We start from the raw sequence: 15,897 nt of genomic DNA on the forward strand, positions 1-15,897 counted from the left end.
TATTTGATCAACTTTGGTTTTGCTATCCTTGTCTATCATTCGACAAAGCCGGTTTTACTATCCTTTTCTAGGTCCACAACGATGTCAATTATGTTTTTGACAGTGTAGAAATATAATTAATTAATGCAGAGAATCGGCATCGCTATTCTTCTATCTTTATCCACTGCCGTTATAACGTGGACCACACTGTAGTAGTCATCCAGACTCTTGTGCTGGCCGCAATATGTACGCACTCGGCCAAAGTGTGGCTCTGACATTGGAAATGCCACTTGATTAACTGAGATCTAGATCAATTGAGACCTTTTCTCAAGCCTTGAAGATTGAAGAACGGTTTTTAGGTTATGTAGTAACAGTGAATTAGCCTATTATGTTTATAATATTAATTATTATTGAAACATTCTTACAATGAATGTTCTATCAATGTCTTATGCCTCTTACTATTCAATTTTTATTGTCATATAGATTATAATAATTGTTTCTGTTCATAGTTCAATGTGTTCCAGGAAGATTTATCAAGAAAATGTTTAGTAACAATTTGAGGTTATGTTATGCTTGAATACTATGCCATGTATTGTAGTGTTTATCTTTTAATTACTTCTTATATTTAATTCTCCCAATTAAGAACTTCTTTTTAACGCTTAGAATGTTGTTTCAAGTTCCGGTATCCTTCCTGAAAGGGAAAAGTTGTCGTGTGTTTGTGGGTACCGGTATGCATGTTGCTCATTACAGAACAAGTTTGCAAACACTTACCGTTATTGCTAAAAAATCAGATACAAAGGAGTACGCTTTCCAAACATTTACTGGGAGACCTACGTTGGAAATGAATAAATTTTTGTATGGATTTTCCAGATCAGAAAAAAATAATCCTTTTAGGTTTTGTGCAAATTTTTATTCTAGCAATGCAAATCCCAACAAAACCTTACATGACATTATAGAAGAGAAAAATAATAGATCATTTCTCAAGCGGCAAATGGTTGACGATACAAATGATTATATGGAACATCTATCAACAAAAACAAATATTTCAGTAGAAGAATGGTCTAAACTGAGAGAAATGTTATTGCAAACAACTCAGTTCAATACTACTGAGAAGAATGTTGAAACCGTTCTCATGAAGCTGATAAATCGATACAATATTTTCAGGTTTGCAAGATTGTATTTCAATCACTTGAAATCATTGTCTGTAGCCATCAATCCAGCCACCCTTGCTTTGTATGTGAGGTACATGTACAGCTTTAAAGAACAGTGTACAGCAGAAGATTTCTTGGATGCTGAAGAAATTTGCCAAAAGTTGTTAGAATCATCACCAATGCTTTCTCCGACTACCGCTGAAAATGTTATTTGCGGATTTTCAGTTACCAAAAACTGGGAAAAGTCTTTGGAAATTTTCAATAAGATGAAAGAATTTGACCTTTCAAGGAAATCATATAATGCTGTAGGAGAAGCATGCTTTCGCAATAGAAAATTCGAAACTGGTTGGGAAATAGTTGAAAGCTTTGGCAAGAACAATTGGCAACTATCTGACAATCTTACAAGCTCTGTCTTGTCAGATTCATTGGATAAGCGTGATGCCATAATGAAACTATTGAATTATTATAAAAAGTATTTTGACAGACCAAATTTGGAATGCGCCCAAAAAATTCTGACCAGTGCAACACAAGTGAGCAAAGGAAGGATTAAACCAGCTTACACCAGAATAAATGATAGGTGAGATTAGTAAATTCATCCTTATGTTGCTACTGCAATAATTATTTAAGTGAAATCAAATCCTCAAGTACCGTCTTATAACTTAATGAGTAACAAATTGAATTAGATGATTTCCCTCCATAAGAAAACAAATAAGTTACATTACCGGTATATGAACGAATTATTGTTATTTGTAATACCTTATGCTTAATCCATTACCCATAATCTAATTCTTGGATCGATGGCGTCAAAAAATCAAAACACGTACCGTAATTCAACATAATAATATACTGTAATAGTTTAGATGGCAGTGATCCAGTGAACGCTGTTTTATTTTGTCAATAGTTTGTAATTTCAAAATTAAATAATTACCATTTAAAATAGTTAATCACATAATCTTTATTCTTGACTAAATTTCTATGAACATTGTCAATTACAAAGTAATTCCTTATATTGTTGCACATAACTCCCCTTTGGAATCATTTGGAAAAGCACTAACCTGTACATATATAGTATTATATGAATATCCATAGTTTTTTGGTTTGGGGACGGGTGGAAGTTATTCTTATTTTTGAAGGGACGGATCCAAAGTTTCCATGAACCCCACTCGTCAACCGAAGCTTGTTGTGTTCCCAAGTAGTATGTTAGTCAGGCAAACCAATAACTGTGTCCTTTACAAGAACCAGGAGTTTTTCCCTATGCTAACATGCTAACATCCCATTCATCACTTGGTTACTTGTCGCAATCCAGTGTGATATGCTTGGCAGTCTCTTCAGACTGATTAGTCCTCATGACCCACATGAGTTCCACTCCTGGCCTTATTTGAAGGTCCTTCCGCTGAGGAAAGGGCGGCCAAGTTGCATCTAGGGCGCCCGGCCACCCCTGACAGCCTCTTGACCCACAGTTGTGCCTGGAGTTCCACCCATCTCTGGTATTTTGAGTTTTTCTTTTTGCTCCTCCGAAACTCTGCAGGGTCAAAAGCCTCACCTCTCCCAAGAATTTTTGCCTGATTGGCCGCCCTTCTTTGAGCAGTGGTGAGTTTTGGCCTCTCCAACCACAAACTCGTGACCTACATGAGTTCCACTCCTGGATTTTTTGTAGATCCTTCCGCTGAAGGATGGGTCGCCAGGTTGCCTCTAGGGCACCCGGTCACCCTCAACTCAGCCCCTTGACTTACATTTGTGCCTGGAGTTTCACCTATCTCTGGTCTCCTATCTGGAGCTGCCATGGGGTCCCTATTAGTCGCCTCCCACGACAAGCAGTGATACTGTGGGAGAATTCTGATTTTCAACACATTCTTGAGTACGATGTTCGACTCAAAACTCCCCAACCCACAGGGGGCCGGGTGGAAGTTGAAATAGGCCAACTACTCATGCCTGACTGCTGTATTCCTCATTACAAAATTTTACGGCTTGTAGGCTGGTTGACTATAATAGCTGGATACAACTCAGCTGGTTGATCAAATGCTATTGCTATGCATAGTAGCCTCGTGATGCTGTGGAAGGGGTCAGTCGGTCCATGGATACAATTTAAGACCATGACTGTAGTACATCACATCCACTTATAATAAAAGTTCATTGAAAATACAAGATTGTATTTAATGTAATGTTTTCTTCTCTGATACCAGAGGCCTCGGATTTAGTTCTGACACCTAGCCCCTCCAACGGTGCACACGGTGAAAATTAGCATGTTGTAGTAGGGATATCTTTTTCACTTACACACATAATTCTCTCTATCTCTCTTTGCATGCAAGCTCTATGAACAAACATGGACAATATTCAGTCTTATGCTAAAGTTCACTGTCGAGTTACTTACCCCCACTATAAAAATGACAGTGTTCAGTCTCATCATAGAGACATATTCCCTCTTCTAATCACCCCCTCTTTCCCCCTGAAGTTTCGGCTGCTCATATTCACAGCTATCATCAGGGCATACATGACCTATGCTGCCCCTGTCTGGTTCCCATACCTATCGAAGACCAATAGAAAACGGGTATTTGGCCTTCAAAACAGACTCATCAGAACCATCTGCAACTTTCACTACACAGTGAACAATAGGCTACTCTATGAATATGTCTCCACTTCCCAACTGATTGACTTCATTCAGCTCACATCCAGAAAACTTCATGACACAGCATCAACGTCGTGGTGTACATCAGTAAGGCAGGTGTATGAGATGCTACGACCAGTTCAAACCAAAAAGCCACTCCCTTTTCAACAATGGTGGCCAGACTGATGGTCAGCGACTTGGCGTCCAGGTCACCATTGTAAACAGCTCGAATTCCCCCCGAGGTGAACCCATCTCCATCACACTTCTCCCAAAAAAGTGAATTTGGCAAAAAAATAAATAAAAAATTAAATAGACAAATGAAACAAATATATAAATATGAAAAAAAATATTTATAAATATACAAATATATCACAACTATTCTATATTATAACTATGCATTGATACATTTTAAAACAATTTAATATTATGAATCTTATATTATATCTGAAAAAAATTCCAAATTCACTTAAGGTCTATTATCTAGGAGCAACCAAAAAATATTCAGTTCTGTTAATGCTTTGAGCAGTCATAAGGCAAACCAGCCTAAAGCACTGCCAATAAGGGTGAGTCACTCACCCTGTTCCACCCACAGTCAGTCATCATAGAGGAAAGATAGCATAAGGAGATAACCCATGGTATAGGTATTTTATGTTCCAAATTTTAAGCCAACTTTTTGTTAACTCATGCTGATTACTAACGACTACTGTCTATTATTACAGTTTTGTAATAATACATGGTACTGCCGGGTGAGAGTGTAAGGCTAGGCGCACACCAGTTAGACAAGACAAGACATGATCAGACACGTTTAGTCACAATACTTCACATAGCTGCTTGTGACGCAACTCACACTGATTAGTCATTGAAATTAGACATGTTTTCATAAGCAACTATGTGAAGTATTGTGACTGAACGTGTCTAATCATATCTTGTCTTGACTGACTGGTGTGCGCCTAGCCTAAGAGTGGCACAGTCTTCTTATTCTTCTTCTTACAAACATGGATTAGGCTTTAACCTGTTCCGACTCACATCTAGCCAATTATTCAAATAAACATAAAAAAGTCCTATTATTGCCACCGCTTGCGTGGTCTGCCAACATCACTTTCGACTACTGGCTGATAATTATAGACTTTTAATGGTATTCTCTCAGCTGACATTCTTTGAACATGCTCCCTCCATTGATACCAGTATCAATGCACAGTATGGGAGACTACCAGCGTCACATAGCTTCACAAAAAATAACCTACCAGGAACCTAATCGGCTTGAGTTAACATTGAAAATTGGAACATAAACGCCCTATACTATGGGATATCTACTTGTGCTATCTTTTATCTATGGTCTCTTGTAGTGGGAGGCCAGGGATCAGAACTGAACACTCGGCCTCTACCAGTACAAATACTTGAATTATTTATAATTATTTTACTTACGAGAACGGATTTTTTTCGCATGGGAATTTGTCAGAACTGTAGAAAAATGTTTTTAACGGAATTGTTTTGTGTTTTTTTGCAGGGGAATTTGTCAGAACTGTAGAAAAAGGTTGGTGAACAACTCAGTTAACGAGGAGGAGTATGAGAAGCTGCGCTCTTCATTTCTGAATCCAGTGCTCATTGGACGTGATATCTTCCAAAAATCAAATCCTGAAGAGCTGAGCGATTTCCAGCGTATATTGAAGAGTCACACCCCATTCGACTTTGTCCTAGACGGGCTCAACATTGCCTACTCCGCCACAACAGCTAAATGCAAGGACAAAACTATATTGTCCAGAAACGTGAGTTGGTAGTCTACCTTCCTTCTAATGATGTTATTATCTTAAAACAACTATAGCATAATAAATAATGATAGAATGCACATGACACAAATGCAACAATGTGAAATACTGTAATACTATTCTACTAGGGTATTTAAACAAACCAAACCACAAAATAATTTTGGATGAAAAAGACTAAGAAATTGTCAAAAAACCACTGATTTATTGATAATTAGAAAGACCGGTTTTGGTTATTACACCATTGTCAATATCTGATAAACTCTGATGATTGACAATGGTGTAATAACCGAAACCGGTCTTTCTAATTATCAATAAATCAGTGGTTTTTTGACAATTTCTTAGTCTTTTTCATCCAATATGAATAATTACCACAATATCAACTTCTCAACTACACAAAAAGCACAAAATAATTCTAGTCCCTATAAATTTATAATTGAAGGTCACTCTATTTATACTAGGAGAGTTGAGTGAGGAGCCTCTATTTTTGAGAAAATAGAATAAAATTTCTAGTACCTTCACAACATTAATATCCATGAAGGTTATTTCAAATTTTGAATTTTGATAGGGCTTCTTGAATGTTCAATCACAAAGAATTATTAAAGTGTCAAGATTATCTCTATCTCTCTCCAATGGCGCTACAGCCCAAATCGAGCTCTGGCCTCAAACAAAGAAGTCAAGATTATGACACTTGATAATTGTATAATAAGGCCTATTCCGTATTCAAGAGAGTCATAAATCAATGAAAATAATATTTTTTTAGGGCTACGCTTAAACAGATATAAAAAATAAAAATTCAAGTATCCTTTAATTGTTTATTTACGACGTGTTTCGGCCATGATTCCATTATGACTGACTACATACATGACTGAATACATATCATTATGACTTGATAATGGAATCATGGCCGGAACATGTCGTAAATAGACAATTTTAAAAAAGGGTACTTAGATTTTTATTTTTCATTTCTATCAATGAAAATATTATGTGAAGAATTTGATGATTTTCCTATGCATTTAAGAATTTAAAATGGATATGAGTTGTACTTTTTCACTGAGAATCTGTATATTTGTTCCTTTTTCAGCTTCTATCAGTGGTGAATTTCCTACTGAAACAGAGGAAAAAGCTGCTAGTGATTGGAAGAAAGCATATGATGAATTGGCCGAGACCCTTCATGGAGGAAATGAACAAGAAATGCTATTTCTTTCTAGCTGAAGACGTGTGAGTAAAATTTCTCCAACTATTAAGCTACGCGCACACAGAGTGCGGTCAGGCGTTCCGAGTTCCACGTTATTGTTGATACCTGGGGCCTATTTCACAAAGGTACAAGTATTGTAACCAACCATGGTTACGAACAAGTACTTGTAGTTACAAGTTTACAAGTAGTTACAAGTTTATAAGTACTCACGTTTCACAAAAATTTATGATCTACAGGTTTACAAGTTTACAATTTTACAAGTCTACAAGTACTTCAATAGTAAACATAACCTATTTTCATGATGATTTCCTTTTTTCATCCTTTATAAAGATTACTTGTACTTTTCAATAATTACTTTGAAAATATTTGAAAGCAATATCATGTTTTTTGTACAGTCTACTTCATTTATTGCTGAATTTGTAACCTACACAGTATATGTACTCTGTATATGTATAGTAAATGTACTATATATAATGTATACTATATATACTATAGTACACATAACCTATGAGGTAACACATTAATAACTATTTTGGAAATTTATTAAATTCAATTTCCTGATGCATATATTTCCAAAATAATGAATTATGGAGGAATATAGGGCATTTTTGATTATTAGAAATATTTATTGAATATTTAAAATCATTTTAATGATCACTTGTAAATCCTTTACATAGCTTTTCACTTCGGTAGAAATTTCTTAGTTACGAACAAGTAATTTCGTCAAAAATTGTTGGCTACTATGAAAATCTTTGTGAAACACTTGTTCGTATCAAGCAAATCACTTGTAAACTTGTAGAAATTTATTGTAACTACAAGTTTACAATTCTGCTTTTGTGAAACGCTAGTAATCAGCCGTTCTCCAAAACCATGGTTGGCAACAAGACTTGTAACCTACTTGTACCTTTGTGAAACGGGCCCTGCTTACTGACTGCACACACTATCAAGAGTCAGACGACATTGCTCAATAAGAAAACTAGCGGGAGTTCTTTGAAATAGAAGATTAAGAACCCCAGTATGGAAACTGAAAGTGAATTATTATTTAATTCACTTTTTGTGTAATTGAGAAGTTGATATTGTGGTAATTATTCATATTGAATGAAAAAGACTAAGAAATTGTCAAAAAACCACAGATTTATAATTGATACTTAGAAAGACCGGTTCCGGTTATTATACCATTGTCAATCTCTGATAAACTGAGTTTTTAACAGAGATTGACAATGGTGTAATAACCGAAACCGGTCTTTCTAAGTATCAATAAATCTGTGGTTTTTTGACAATTTCTTAGTCTTTTTCATTCAATATTATTGAATTAGTAGGAAAGAGAGACGTTCATTACAATTATGCTCATATTAATTATCTTTAATCTATTCTATCTACTATCCACAATACTATTAATATTATCTTATATTGATAAACTACAACAGATACTAGCTCTCTATCCAATAGTATTTTGTTTTCCTTCAATTAATTAATCCAACTAGACCGCTTGTATTTGATCGCCGTCTGCTCAGCATGCTATTATTTAACTTGACTCATTAAATTACAATCTTTGTAGACTCAGAATGCTCTAAAACTTTCCATAATTCTAGATTTAATGTAGAATGTAAAATTTCTGCGATATTAGGTAAAATCTGTAGTTTTATTACTCTGAATTATTTTGAAACACAGTTCTTTTAAAATTTACATTTGACATGAACTGTACTGATCTGAAAAGCTCCAATAATTCTAAAATCATCATGCAGTAGTTGATTTATTAATTTTTAATGATTATGTGCTAGCGAATTGCAAAATAATTTAAGTTAATCTTCTTTAATAAACTTGCAAATAATTTAAGTTATTCTAAGTTAGTGGAAAAAACACTATACTCATTTTTTTATTGCTTGACTACTTGAAACATAACATCCAATTCATTAAATACAGTAGATTATTAGACAGTAAAACATTGAACAGTAATGATAATTTTCCAAATAATATATCAATATTATTATAGACTGAAGAAGTTGGTTTCTTGATCAATTTCAAATTATGATGTACTAACACGCTACTTTGTTGTTTTAAACACTACATTGATGAAAATAAACAATTTTGTTCACTTACCGACTCATCGTTCTTTCAAGAATCCATTTTCAACAGTGAGCGCAGAGAAAAGTTCTAGAGTGATTGTTGAAATTTGGTTCTTGAAACCAGAAGGTATTCCAGTCAGTAAGTAAACTAAATTTATTTATTTATTGATTCAATGATACGCAAAACACAAGTCATTAAAATGAAAGGGGAAGAACCAACATCCCAAAATTGTTCCTTCCCCGAACTTCGATTAGTCCAAACTAGTTCCCCGAACTAGTCCAAAAAGTAGGTTAAATGTTTCATTCCTATGTTAGTTTTTATCCATAATTGACTGCATGTCAGTTTTGAATGTAGCGAAATAGTGAATAAATGATGGATTTATCATTTTTAAGACACACCAAGTATTTTTAATAGTCAATATTTAAGTAAATATCTAGAAATTTGAATTTTAATAAATATTAGTTTATGAAAGGAGACCTGGGCAGTTAAAAAGGCCCATGAACACAGACTGGAGGTCACTGGCATGAAGATGCTGAGGTGTAGTTGCGGCGTAACTAAAAGGGATGGAATCCAAAATAAAATGATAAGAAACAGAATGAAGGTTACAGAAATATCAAAGAAAATACAAGAAAAAACTGCAGTGGTACGAACATATGGAGAGAAGAGAGGACGATTATGTGGGAAAAAAGATCGACCACTTAGATGTCGAAGGCACTAGGAAGAGGGGAAGAACTAGGAAGAAAAGGGAAAATTGTATCGCTTCAGATCTTGCAGGGAAGCGACTAACACCAAACGAAGCTCACGACCGAGACTCCTGGAAGCGACTGACCCCCACCTGAGTGGGAAAAGGCTGAGAAGAAAAAGAAGATTAGTTCATGAAAGGCAATATCTTTTAGTATTTCTTATTATGGAGTTCCACAATACCAATAGGAATGTTACAAATAAGATTATTAACTATTTTGTTGACAGAACGCATGATGACACGTATCTGCTGTATGCGAGCTTGTACAGCGGAATCCGCACCAACTTTGTTAGTCGGGATCTAATGAGGGGCTACCGATATTTATTGAACAATCCTGAACTCGAGTCGATATTTTGGCGATGGCAGTACCAGCACCAGTATCTAGTTGTGTCTATCAGGCATAATGGCGCTGTCGAATTCCAGGTAACATTTATTTATCATGATAATCTCTCATCCTTCTGTCACCTCTCTCGCTCTCACTCTCTCGGGTTGTGTGGCAGAGAGGACCAGGAGTCCTAACTCCGCCCTAATAAAGGCATATAATCAATCAATCAATCTCTCTCACTCTCTCTCTCTCTCTCTCTCTCTCTCCTCTCTCTCTCTCTCTCTCTCTCTCTCTCTCTGTATTGTTACATACATAAATAAATAAATCTAATCTAATCTAATCTCTCTCTCTTTAGCGTCCCAACAACCCAAGATGCTAGAGTGGTAGAACCCCACCGAAAATCCGGGTTCCTTTATTGAGTGTGATATTTTTGTTTTTTATTCTGTTTTTAACCATCAAAATTTAAAATTCTCAGTTTTCGTTGTTTTTTTTTTAGTGAAAATGGACTAAATTTTAGAAAAGTGAAACCATAACCCTAACTCGGACTTTTGAAATGTTATCTAAATTTGGGAGAAAAATGGTACAAGGAGTATCCTTAGTTTTTCTCTCCCAATCAGTGCTACTTTGTAAAAATTAAAAATAAATAAATATCCATAATCCTCTATATTCTACATCCTTATACCCCTCACCTAGCCAAAATATCCTCCTACTTGTACCTTTCATATTTTCCACTTCCCTGTAGATTCTGCAGATTTAATTCATTCACTCATTATTTTCATCTTCAGCATGCATTTTCACAATATATTATATGTTATTATGTACTATTATTGTGATTCAATTTTTATCATAGAAGTGTTATTATTTTGTTTATTATTACCAGTGTTTGCCGTAGGTCTTGTCTGACCGGGCAATGTAAGTTGTATTAAATAAATATCAAATATCTCTCTCGGTCGTGTGTTAATGAGACGGATATTTTTTATATCCTTATCAGAGAGTTGACAATTTATTGTTGAAACACTGACAATTCATGTAGTTATATCACAATATTATATTATTGACATTCAATCTTTATTCTCAGTAATTGATTTCCCATACTTTGTAAAATTCGTCGAATAATTGGAAATACTGTCATTTGATGTAAATTAGTATAAAAGCCAATATACAGGATGTTTATGAACTCCCTACCTAGGACAATGTTCCTGGGTAAGAAACATATCTAAATAACATATTCAAATTGCCCGGAAGTCTTCAGTTACTAACACAGCGGCCATTTTGCTTTTTTCACTTATTTTTTTCTAAATAATGGTTAAACATACGAAATTGAAACTTGGCACAATCATTTATAACAACTAGACAAAGCTACAAAAAATTACGATAATTTTTCAAATTCCTAAAACGAAATGGCGGTCATTTAAATTTTGTTTCTTGAATAATTCGGAAACCGTTGGTTTTACAAAAAAACTACAATTCAAATACGATATTTAGATATGTTTATTACCTAGGAACAATGCCCTAGAGAGTATTGGTAGAGAGTTCGTAAACATCCTGTATATTGTAACATTCATTGATAAAGAGATCTAATCTAATTTAATCTCTTTCTTAGTGCTCAGGTCTTGAGCTTGAGTAATCATCATCATAGAGAAAAGATTATATAAGAAGATAATCCTGTTTGGTATAGGATTTTTATGTTCCAGATTCCAAGCTGATTAATGTCTATGATTCAATGATTTTATTACAGCCAGAAAATACATATAGTACAGACCATGTCATTACAATAAAATTACAATTACAATAAATAAATAAATGAAGATAATACACTACATGTAGTGCAACAGCAGGTATCAAAGTTATTCGGGTTTTCATAAAAAAGTTACAAAAATTATAACTGTTTTGGCCGAGTGAGAATGTAAGAACGGCTACCAGCGTCACATAGCTTCACAAAAAAGTACTATAGTCTGAGAGATATTACTTTTAATACGGCACTCTCTCGAAGACAGAGAGGCCTGATACTCTTTCCTTCACTAATCACTCCCACTACCTAACAGCATTCTCCCTACTTCTGTGTCAGTATCCAATTGTGTGCTCTACTTCTCTCCACTAATGGGGAATCATGTACATGACATGAATGCGTAGCATTCGAAAAATGCATAGCGATGCGTTTCGCAATGCATAGCGAAAAGACCATTACTGAAACTTTACCAACATACCTGACTTTTTGTCAGGAAAATAACTGATTGAGGGTAATACCTTGGAGAAAAGAAAGCATAAGAAGATATCCCATGTTATAGAGCGTTATGTTCCAAATGTCACTGTTAAATCAAGCCGATAGACCTATAGTCCGAGAGATATTACATTTAAGGCTGTTTGGTACACTTTTTTGATTATTTAAATTGGATAATCTTTTTCAATACAATTGTTAAGTTCATTATAAGAGTGAGAACAAGTGGCAACTGAAATTTTTAAGTGGTCTAATAAGCGAATTATGGGTTGTTGAAGTGCAAAACTCCGTTTTCTTTCTAGATCATAAACGGTTTCCAATTTTCCATTGGAGTTTCTTTTAATATATTCAGAATATCATTGGCTTTGTTCTAATATGCGTTTTTTGCGATTTATGCCAAAATAAACAAGTTATCGAATTTACAAAAAATTTTACTTTTTTATTTATGAACGATATGGGAAATAAAATGTTTTAGTTTGGAAAGATACATTTTCGAATTTTTAAGAGAAGTTCTGTTAATATAGTCGAAACCGTCTATGATCTGGAAAGAAAACGGAATCTGGAAAATTAGCACTTCAACAACCCATAACTCGCTTATTAGACCACTTGGAAATTTCAGTTGCCACTTTTTCTCACTCTTATAATAATCTTAACAATTGTATTGAAAAAGAATATCCAATTTAAAAAAGATTAATTAAAAAAGTGTACCAAACAGCCTTAAATGTAATATCTCTCGGTCTATAGGTCTATCGGCTTGATTTAACAGTGAAATTTGGAACATAACGCTCTATAACATGGGATATCCTCTTATGCTTTCTTTTCTCTAAGGCATTACCCTCAATCAGTTATTTCCCTGACAAAAAGTCAGGTATGTTGGTAAAGTTTCAGTTCTGGTCTTTTCGCTAATGGTGATGTCCACATGATATCCAGGCTTTTGCATGGATAATAAGATGGATGATGATGAGAGATGAGTGGACCTCCACTTTGGGTGGGTTCCGAACTACCGGGATGCGATTTTTAGACTCATGAATTTTTAGAGGAGCAGCTCTAAAAGTGGTTTCATTCAGGATTGTTGATGAAGGTTTCAGGAATGAAACAGAGCTCTTATCAGAGAAGATTTTAATGTATACCTTCTTATCATAATGGTCTCATGTATAACTTTATGGACATATTTTTACTAGTAGTTCTGTGAACAGTAGACCTCACGCAGTATTCTCATCCACAAGTACCTGATTGAAACTATAGACCTTATGGAAATACAGCAATAGACTGGCTTCTCCACACATCTGTGTAATCACTTGTGAGCTGATTAATGTCACTTGTCAGTATGATGAATAATTCTATAGTCTGATTTTTACTCTAATAATTGGCGTATGAAGGAGGCTCCTTTCTCCTTTTATATTATCCTTGAAATGCAAAATTTCCAAAAACCTTGTATATACGTCGACGCGCAATTAAAAAAGGAACATATTTGTCAAATTTCATGAAAATCTATTACCGCGTTTCGCCGTAAATGCGCAACATATAAACATATAAACATTTAAACATTTAACAATTAAATAATTTAACATTTTAACATTCATACATTTAAACATTAAGAGAAATAATGCCAAACCGTCGACTTGAATCTTAGACCTCACTTCGCTCGGTCAATTAATGTATCTTTTGGAAATGTTACTGTCTATAGAATTTGAAAGAATATCAGTTTTGAGATGAGCTGGTTGCTCTCTTTCATAACTGTGGGATAATTCGGCAGGGGCTGCTGATGTCCTGAGGCTGCAAAAGAGGGTTTAAGGATTATAACAGGCAGCGACCATCTCTCCCACTGTAAGCCCATCTTTGCTCGCCCTGGTGTAAGGACTGTCTTCAGCCATTACATCCTCCTGTGCTTGGTGTATGTCAAGAAGAAGCAGCATACTCTAGCCGCCCGTAGTGACATCCACCGTCACAACACCAGGCGCAGTGAGCTGTTGGATATCCCCAGGAGACGCCTCCACCGATCACAGGCCAGTTATAGGATTTCAGCCCTGAAATCCTACAACAAGCTGCGTTCATACCAAAGTTAGGAACAAAATGTTAATATATTAATCCTTATAGATTCTACTAGATTGAACGGAACCTGACAAACACATATGTTCATAATGTGTGTGAAAAGCTATGTTAAATCTAATAGAATCTATAAGGATTAAGTTATTAATATTTTGTTAATAACTTTGGTGTAAACGCAGCTTTATAGTGTGAAGCAATTGGATGAGGCCGCCTTCAGGAGAACCGTCCGGAAGCTACTGTGTGACAAGGCATATTACAGTGTAAATGGGTGATAATTTATGGGTGATAATTTGAGTTTTACAGAGAGCGCGAGCACTGGATCACTGCCATCTGAAATGTTACAGTTTTTGTTGAAAGTGCATTGATTTTTTGACGCCATCGACCCCACAATTGTGGGTAATGGATGAAGCAGAAGGTATTAAAGGTATAAATAATGCTTTGTAATTCCATCAATAAATGGAAATAACATATTAATAATGAATGTTTTGACAATAAATTGATCTTGAATTTGGTGTTTGTCTACAGACTCCAGTTCCGTACAGACAAGACTGTCACAGCTTGGAGGAGGATGACAGAATATGGCATGTGCCTTGTCTTGAAGAAGTCAAACCAAACACACCTGGCTACACAAAACTCAGCAACAAAACCTGGCTATGTCTGCCTTTGGATAGGTAGATGGACTGTAAATTAGATTAGTATGTATTGTTCTTGTTAGAAGTAAAATTGTAAATCTTTTTTGATAGAATAAACGTGAATTTATACTGAACACAGATTTCATTGCTTGTTCTACCTGAAAATACTGAATACAATTCAGTAATTCAGTACCTATATTCAGTCCATGACCGGCAGTCGCCAGACAGACTTCGTCAAAATATAAAACAATCAAAACACAAATAACGAGAGATGGCCGCAGATAGGTTGTTTCGTGTGGCTCTGTAGATGGACTGCCTTAGTAACTCATTAAACAATCTCAAACTGGTCTACAAGTCCACTGGTCTCATCATCTCTCAACGAGTAGAGAGGGTAGTTGATGAGTTTATCTCGAACCAGTCTACAAAACTTCCCATACTCCAGCTCACGAACACAAATTGGCAGTCTGTTAAAACTTTTTAGCATCCGTAAGGGGTAGCATTCGTGTGCTTTCGATAGTCTGGAGTAGGGCAGGTCAATGTTGCCCCGTCTCCTGGTATTGTGGTGGTGCAGCTGGCCCCTCTCCTGGTAGGCATGAACCTCACTCCTTAGGAGCCGTAGGGAGCTATACATGTACTGACTGTACACTGTCAGTATTTTCAGGCGTTTGAAGATTGGCCGGCAGTGCTCCAGGTAATGCGATGACGTGATGACACGAAGAACTTTCTTCTGTTGAAGGAGAATCCTTTCACAGCTACCTGCATGGCCCCATAGTACTATTCCGTAGCTTATATGACTATGGAACAGCCCATGGTAGGCTGTAATTAAGTAGTTGTAATTATTAGGCTGCAATTATTGTGAGGAATGATTTTATTGGTAGTAAAATCATTCCAGATAATACAGAGTGACCACTAGAAACATTTATATTTTAGAAATAAAAGAACAAGGCCAATATCAATTTTTTAAGATAGTTTGTATATTGTATTCAACTTGAGAAAAAAGTTGTGAGTAGGCCTATACGGTAAATAGTTGTGGTAGGTAGTAAATTAAATAATTATTCTGTAACGCATTTTATCAAAAATGATGTTTGAGTTTATTATGGACTTTTGGACAATTTTGTCTCATTGTCCTACTCATAGGATAATGGGATGTCATAAGCTCATTCTGATG

At 35.3% G+C, this 15,897-nt stretch overlaps 1 protein-coding gene across 1 annotated transcript; it reads left to right on the forward strand.

Annotated features, from left to right (window-relative positions):
• The first annotated feature begins 287 nt into the window (after positions 1 to 287).
• LOC111049334 (mitochondrial ribonuclease P catalytic subunit) lies at positions 288 to 14,869 on the forward strand. Its single transcript, XM_039437622.1, has 5 exons — positions 288 to 1,707; positions 5,243 to 5,501; positions 6,583 to 6,719; positions 9,733 to 9,928; positions 14,623 to 14,869. The coding sequence occupies exons 1-5, from the start codon at positions 644 to 646 to the stop codon at positions 14,770 to 14,772; spliced, it is 1,806 nt and encodes a 601-aa protein (XP_039293556.1). The 5' UTR covers positions 288 to 643; the 3' UTR covers positions 14,773 to 14,869.
• The last annotated feature ends 1,028 nt before the right edge of the window (positions 14,870 to 15,897 follow it).

The sequence above is a fragment of the Nilaparvata lugens genome, chromosome 11, assembly GCF_014356525.2.
Source record: "Nilaparvata lugens isolate BPH chromosome 11, ASM1435652v1, whole genome shotgun sequence".
Lineage (NCBI taxonomy): Eukaryota > Metazoa > Arthropoda > Insecta > Hemiptera > Delphacidae > Nilaparvata > Nilaparvata lugens.